Source organism: Oncorhynchus nerka, linkage group LG26 (genome assembly GCF_034236695.1).
Source record: "Oncorhynchus nerka isolate Pitt River linkage group LG26, Oner_Uvic_2.0, whole genome shotgun sequence".
NCBI lineage: Eukaryota > Metazoa > Chordata > Actinopteri > Salmoniformes > Salmonidae > Oncorhynchus > Oncorhynchus nerka.
Window position 1 is genome coordinate 37,746,866 of NC_088421.1, and position 7,811 is coordinate 37,754,676.

Here is a 7,811-nt window from a genome sequence, read left to right on the forward strand (position 1 = left end):
TCACACTTTAAAAAAAAGGCCAACCTTTTTTTTTCTTTTTTCGGACTCCCTCACTCTCATCTTGTTAGCCCATAAAGATCCCCCGAGACGGAATCTACAAGCCCATTCTTCTTACCTCCAAATAGAGGATGGAAGACAGTGATGATTGTGATATTTCCAATATTTTACATCCCCTTTTTTGTATCCAATTCTGCATTGAAGAGCAACAGCAACAACATATTCCACATTGTTAAAGACCTCTCCCATCCCATCCAATTCCCATTCGACTGTCTGTCCATTCCATTCGTAGATATCCAAAGGGTGGCTTCCCATTCCCCTAGCCTAGCTGTTCCCTAAGCACCTACAGTGAGCATTGAATAAAACAAACTGCCGACCAACTGAAACATACCTTGTCTTTTCAATGGAAAGAGCGGTGATGAAAGCTGTAGATGGGGACAGAGACACACAAAGCCACTAACAAAGGCAGTGATTCAATCTCTCATCTTATCTCCTCTGCTCGTTCTCTCTAGCCTTCAATATCATAAAGAGGCCTGTTCATATTTTCATTTGTAGTGAGATGTGTTTTTTTCCTCGTGGATAACAAACCAACATCTGTCTTTGGGAGATGGACTTCCTCGTTCATCTGTGAAACCAGGCTGCAGTTATAGTCACTACTATCGTAATGTTAACAAAGAGCTTTACAGTAGCCTACGTGTCCCTGAACTGACAGCGTGTAAGTGATGTGGCTGTGTTATCTAAAGCTAACAGAGGCCTATGTTTTGATACATTAAGAGGATTCTTTACATGGGTGGTTAATAGTGTTGAATTCAAATGCAGGCTGAACCCTGGCCCTCACAGGGATATATGAGTCTTATCATAGGCAACTAACACTGGGATGAGAGTGTAAATGAAATTAGCAACCTGGTTATGTGGCTGTTGAACTGACACATAAATCTGACACACGTTGAAAATGTTATTATTTTAAATTTATGTATTCTCATTTTTTATTTCCATGTGGACTAAGTTTTCATTTAGTCTTTTCAAAACATTTTTTCCCCAATACTTTTTAAGTTCACCATAGGAATCTGACTTCTTTTGCAACCTGGCAAGCTCAGAACAGTGCTGTCTCTGTGTTACCTTTAAGACTGACTGCAATGTTACAGGCAACTAGGACCAGAGGTGTCCCCTGTATATGGCCTCATTATTGTTATTTTATTGTGTTTCTTTTTATTTGATTTAGTCAATATTTTCTTAAGACTATTTCTTGAACTGCATTGTTGGTTAATGGCTTGTGAGTAAGTATTTCACGTTAAGGTGACACATACAATTGGATTTGATTTGAACTCTCACAAGTTATTTATGAGAATGACCTTCAACAATAAACCATGTGTCTTAGTAGGCCTATGTAACCATGATGTATTCAATTCACAATGACTTTTCATTTGTACTTCACATTTTCACATTGAATTCCATTGCCCTGGCACAAAGTGGGAATATTTCATGCGCTGACTTGCAGTGGTACCGTGCCACTGGCGAATCCTAATTGGCCGACGGCGTCTGATGGGCAAGAGAGCGCAGCAGTTAGAGAAATACAAGCCAGAGCCCCACTGACGACACTGGACACCGCGCTGAACCGACTGTGTAGAGTTGGTTATGTTCTCATACCTGTCATTAATACGGGTTTGTCTCAATAGCTTTTAGAATGGGACCCAGAATACTCAATTCCCTGCGCGTTCAAAAAGTTTATATGTTATTTGGATTTTTAAATAATGTACAAGCTATCGTGAAGCCAATTTGAATTGTTATTCCAGCGTCCGACCACAACTTTTAACAAATATCTGACCAATTGATAACATTACAAATCTGTTGTCATTCGAATGAAATGAACGAAATATTTGTTTTACCTGGACATTTTTATATCCTACCTCTTTACAATATTTTCGCCTGATAGTCTTATCCCATGTGAATGAATTTCGATTGTCGGAGTCTATTTTGTCCAAACAAAACCTAGCATACGGATAAAAACCCTGTCAAAATGTCCGCAAGGACGGGAAACGAACGACTTTCATCTCCAACAATGAAGTGGCTGTGCAGAATAAAGAGTTAATGTGATGCTTTAATCCAAGTCCCCGACGTGGATAAATATTATGACATATTTGTAATACCTAGAAACTTGTATTTCATATCAAAACGTTTTCTATGCAATGGTTTAAATTAAAATTCCCCATTGTCAACATGACATAAATATTCTCTTTGTCATTGGATGTTTTAAAACTCATATTTACCATTATTTATCTAGGATTTAAACGCAATTCTTTCAAAAGCGTCAGCATGTTATTTGATGAAATCTTAGACAATAAATACAACACATCTGTTTATGAGTGTTTTAAACGTAGCAGAGCACAGAGGACATTACGATTGTTTTATATGATTCGGTATCATCTACGTGACCACTAGGAATCAAATTGCTAAGGTAACGAAATATCACAAATAATATGTTCATAGCATTATGTCAAATATTTTTTGAAATCACAATATTGCTTAAATATGTACTTTTTTGGCCAGGATAAATGCATATTTACTAGGCTACCTAACATAAAGATATTGAAATAAAGCATATTATTTGTGAATAATGCAATGCAACTTAATAGTGAAATAGTCTAGAAAGTATGGAACAAAAGTAAAGTATGACTCCCAAGTTTCCCAAAATATTTTACATACCAAAACATATCAGTACGTTTATGGAGGACTATTCTAGAACTATTCTTTCTAAATAACTTAGATTCCTTGATGTGTAAATACACTACTGGACGTAAGATTGGAAATCGTTTATTTTCTGACACTTTCATGTTTTGTGATAAAGTTTAGTCAACGTCACATTGGAGGTGTTTTCCATGCATTAAACAACGGTTCACTCAAATAGGTAGGCTAATCCGCACTAAACGAGAGGGGGCATGCTGGGGTGAGAAGGAAAACATGAAAACATCATGACACAAACATATATTTTTTTAATTATTTTTTTTACAAATGACTTGTCATTCAAAACCCCAACCAATCCGAAACGAAAATGGTGATAAGGCTCAACCAATCAGAAGCAGAAGGTGGAGTGAGGGCTCCAAACTTCAAGTAAAGTTCCTCTATCGCCCAAACTCTGCACTCACTGTGAAGACTGCTGCGTCCAGAACTGTACCACCTCTGACAGCACAGGACAGGACAGGACGAAGAAAAACAAACAAACACAGAAAGGGAAAACAACGGAGTTTTTGTTGATGTTGTGAAGGAGTCTACCTACCATGGTTCAGCGTGCGTAAAATGCGCAATTGTTCTAGCTCATTATTTTCAATTGAAAAGTCGGAGACACTAAAAAATAAATAAACGACACTAAAGTATTTACACCGGATATAATCCTTTTGAGGCTGATCAAATGTTAAAAATGACCGCAGAGCATGACAAGTCCATCAGCGACCCACCGTGTAGCCCGGCGGGGACTACGAGCTCCATGTCGCAGGATGATTCCGACTCGGATGCGCCCTCGTCGCCAACGGGATCAGATGGATCACTCCTCGCTGGTATAGGAAAGAAACTGGACGGCGAGGATGATGACCGATTCCCAGCCTGCATACGTGACGCGGTGTCGCAGGTTCTCAAGGGATATGACTGGTCCCTCGTCCCCATGCCCGTTCGGGGAAATGGCTCGCTGAAAAATAAACCCCATGTAAAAAGACCGATGAACGCGTTCATGGTGTGGGCGCAAGCGGCGCGCAGAAAGCTGGCGGACCAATACCCTCATCTGCACAATGCGGAACTGAGCAAGACTTTGGGGAAGCTATGGCGGTAAGTAGGACCAAGTGGAAATGTTTATAACAAAAAATATATCATTTACATAGGCCTATCAAACAAAAACAAGTATACTTGATACAGTAAAATGTCTGAATCTGATTTTAAAGAGATGTGTCACTAAATAGAAACGAATTAGGTCATCACTCCAGTCACTATTCTGTGAAGTCTATGCAGTTTATCAATAGAAAACATGCACATTTTTGCAAAATTTAGAAAGAAAAAGAGGGAGGAAAGTACGTTTTTCCACTTTGGGTAATTGTGGGCCTAATGACCAGAATGATCTTCCCTGTTTAAATAGGTCTACTTTAAAAAGTATATGGGTTTTATAATTAGGCCATTACAATGTACCAACTGAATAGGTAATTTACATGTTATGTTCACACTATTACCATAGCTTACTCTCAGAGAATGAGAAGCGGCCATTTGTGGAGGAAGCAGAGAGACTTCGGGTGCAGCACAAAAAAGACCATCCCGACTACAAGTACCAGCCTCGGCGTCGGAAGAGTGTGAAACCTGGGCAGAGTGACTCCGACTCTGGTGCAGAGCTGGGGAATCACATGTACAAGGCTGAACCAGGATTGTTGGCAGGCATAGCCGATGGACACCACCACCCTGAACATGCAGGTGAGTTGATGACAAATAATGTGTCAAAATAGCACAATTAACATCTTATGTAGTCAACAATTTGGATTTATGACGTGTAAATGGCTAAGGACAGTCAATACTTTACAATGTCTGTTGTTTTTTAGGAGCTAATTGTGCGGTAACTGTTAATAATATTTAGATTTGACAGAATGTCCCCAAAGCTTCATGACATTCTAAATTCACCAACTAATTAAATGTGATCAAATGTGACTATATTTCGATCACTTGGACCATTCCCAAGTGTGGTGTTCAACACAGCTGACTTGTTTCTGTTTCACCATCCTCAAGGCCAACCCCACGGTCCACCCACACCCCCCACCACCCCCAAAACGGACCTGCACCACGGGGGCAAACTGGACATGAAGCACGAGGGACGGCGCCTGCTGGACAGCGGCCGACAGAACATCGACTTCAGCAACGTGGACATCTCCGAGCTCAGCACCGACGTCATCAGCAACATGGAGGCCTTCGACGTGCATGAGTTTGACCAGTATCTACCGCTCAACGGCCATGCCTCCACCGCTGGCGCAGGCGTGGACCACCACGGCCACCATGGACCAAACCCTGCATCTGGTGCTATCTCGTATACATCATACAGCCACGCCACAGCGAACGGTGCCGTTTGGAGCCGCAAGAGTGCCACCATGTCTGCCTCTTCCTCAACTTCTAGCGAGGCGGTCCCACAGCACCGGGCCCACATCAAGACGGAGCAGCTGAGTCCCAGCCACTACAGCGGCGACAGTCACTCCCACAGCTCCCCCTCCCACTCAGATTACTCCCACTCCTACACAGCCCAGACCTGCGTGACGTCATCCGCAGCTGCAGCTGCAGCCTCCTTCTCCAGTTCTCAGTGTGACTATACAGACCTCCAGAGTTCCAACTATTACAACCCCTACTCAGGCTACCCTTCCAGCCTGTACCAGTACCCTTACTTTCACTCCTCCAGAAGGGCGTACCACGGGAGCCCCATCCTCAACAGTTTGTCCATTCCCCCCACCCACAGTCCTCCCACCTCCAACTGGGACCAGCCGGTGTACACCACCCTATCCAGACCGTAGGTGACTGTTCATTACTCACCAGGGACGTGTTCATCAATATGTTTTGCAACGGACAACGAAGATGACAATTTCTTATTCGACAAGTCCAAGTAGTCCCTCCCCTTTTTGTTTGTTTGGTGCCCAATGAACACAACCCTGGTCTCATGGAAATGTGAGAACTGGAGGACGAGGATTGGAGGGTGCTCGGCTATCCCCGTGCCAATTTGAACATATCGAAGAAAAAATATCGAAGTGCCTGCTGATTTTATACAAACCGTTTTTGTTTTACCTTACCCATGGAGAGACAGAAAGACTGACTTTGACAAAGAAATCAAATCAAAGGCGAGCCAAAATTCCTCTGTGAGGAGTCGGACCCCCCCACCCCCCACACACACACACACACATCTAGTACAGCCACGCCTTCTTCAAGTTCAGGGTTGTGTTCATTAGGGCACACATTGGAAATGTTTAAAGATATATTGCAATGGAAAATGAGCTTTTCTTATTTCTTCTGTTTGGTGCCCAATGAACACGACCCAGGTCTGCACATGTTGTTGTGTTGAGACACCGTTGCGACAGCAGCGTGGAGGCCTGCCACGGACTTGTGTAGGAGAGAGAGAGAATTACGCTTAGGCCCAAGTCCTTGGTGAAGCAGATGGAGAAACAGATACTTTTGGAATGAAGCTCTGGGATTAAGGATTTTTTCACAGGCTGAATCCCATATGGCACCCTATTCCCTATATAGTGAACTACTTTTAACCAGGGCCCATAGGGCTCTGGTCAAGTAGTGCACTACAGTATGAGGCTGAGCTGTATAACTTAAAAATGCACACAGATATTTACATCAGTGGACCAGTCTTAATTCAGTTGTTCATTTGAACTCTTAAATGTTCATTTTGTTGTTATTTTGATGTTAGAAATGTCTTAAATATGTATTTATGTTCATCACATTATTTCCGTGTTATTTCCAATGTCGCCGTTAAACACCAGTAACTAAGTCGGGGTCTATCACAGTGTTTGTTACATGGAAGTGGGTGGGTGGTGGATCTACAGTAGAAACTCCATAACCCATTACTACATTTTATATCATCATTCCCTAGACGACCAGTAATGAACATTGTCTCCATTCCAAGTTGCAGGAAAGCAAAGTGGGACCAATAGAATAGATCTATTTGAATATCACATGATGCAACAGATACCAATCGACCAATAGAATGCCACCTGATCCAACAGGTGCCTGGAAGCTATGCTTGACCAATTGCGATTAGTCATAATGTGGGGTTTAAGGAAGTGGGGTAAGATAACACCAGACACACTGAGTAATGCGTCAGCTGGACTCATGCAGACAGGACGACACACAGATGTGTGTGTTCGTGTGTGTGTGTTGTCCTAGGGGACCAAGCATGAACACGTAAGGACAGAACAGTTGTTTTGATTGACTAAGCAGCATACTGTACTGTTATCTGAGCTCATCAGGGCCACCGAAAGCTTACAAAGAAAGACAGAGAGTCTTCTTATTCACTATGGCAGAATGCATGTGAGAACGTTCATGTATGTGTTTTTGGGTCAATTCCTCAGAAGTCATAAGGTGCCAATTCACTGTAACCCAGTTTACAATGCGCAGAACGTATTTGTGTTTTCTAATGCTTTATCATCATTTCCCAATTGGATTATTAACAAACTTCATGCAGCATACAGTACAATCAGTAATCCACACTACAGAATCAAATCATCTCTACGTGATCTTAATCTGGTGGCGTTTGTAACAGCCTCAATGTCTGTTCAGTGTGTCTTTGTACAGAGCACCACACTCTACTTTATGTCCACAGAATGCAGTGTTTTTCTTTATATTATTGCAGTGTATGTTTTGAATGACTAAGCTGTGAACTATGTCATCATCTATATTAACTAGGTCATCCACACGCCACAGCTAACCCATTTGCTGGCCGTTTCTCTGTAAAGAAATAAAAATGAACTTTTCTCATTGACTGACTGCTTTTTTAAAAATGTAAATATGATATTATGTGATAGGTTGAAGTTAGCCTGGTCCCAGATCTGTCTGTACTGTCTTGCAATTCCTATTGTCATTGTTTGGCATGACAGCACAAACAGGTCTTGAACCAGTTTAGGTTGAAGTAGCTCTAGGCTTGAAATGTAGGATGATATATTTTCTCAACCTCCAGTAATGATGGATTCAGCTAAATAGGATCACGACAACAGAATAGGGTCACGACAACAGAATAGGGTCACGACAACAGAATAGGGTCACGACAACAGAATAGGGTCACGACAACAGAATAGGGTCGTGAC

General features: G+C 42.0%; 1 protein-coding gene across 1 annotated transcript; it reads left to right on the forward strand.

Moving 5' to 3' along the window:
* Positions 1 to 3,117: 3,117 nt before the first annotated feature.
* Positions 3,118 to 7,489, forward strand: LOC115118099 (transcription factor Sox-8). Its single transcript, XM_029646642.2, has 3 exons — positions 3,118 to 3,813; positions 4,214 to 4,443; positions 4,753 to 7,489. Exons 1-3 carry the CDS (start codon positions 3,404 to 3,406, stop codon positions 5,520 to 5,522), a joined length of 1,410 nt encoding a protein of 469 aa, XP_029502502.1. The 5' UTR covers positions 3,118 to 3,403; the 3' UTR covers positions 5,523 to 7,489.
* The last annotated feature ends 322 nt before the right edge of the window (positions 7,490 to 7,811 follow it).

Bases quoted from the DNA above. Each gene is read 5' to 3' on its own strand.
- LOC115118099 (XM_029646642.2), top strand. From the start codon at position 3,404: ATGTTAAAAATGACCGCAGAGCATGACAAGTCCATCAGCGACCCACCG. The intron at 3,814-4,213 runs GTAAGTAGGACC...CTATTACCATAG, and splicing joins ACTTTGGGGAAGCTATGGCG to CTTACTCTCAGAGAATGAGA. The intron at 4,444-4,752 runs GTGAGTTGATGA...ACCATCCTCAAG, and splicing joins CCACCACCCTGAACATGCAG to GCCAACCCCACGGTCCACCC.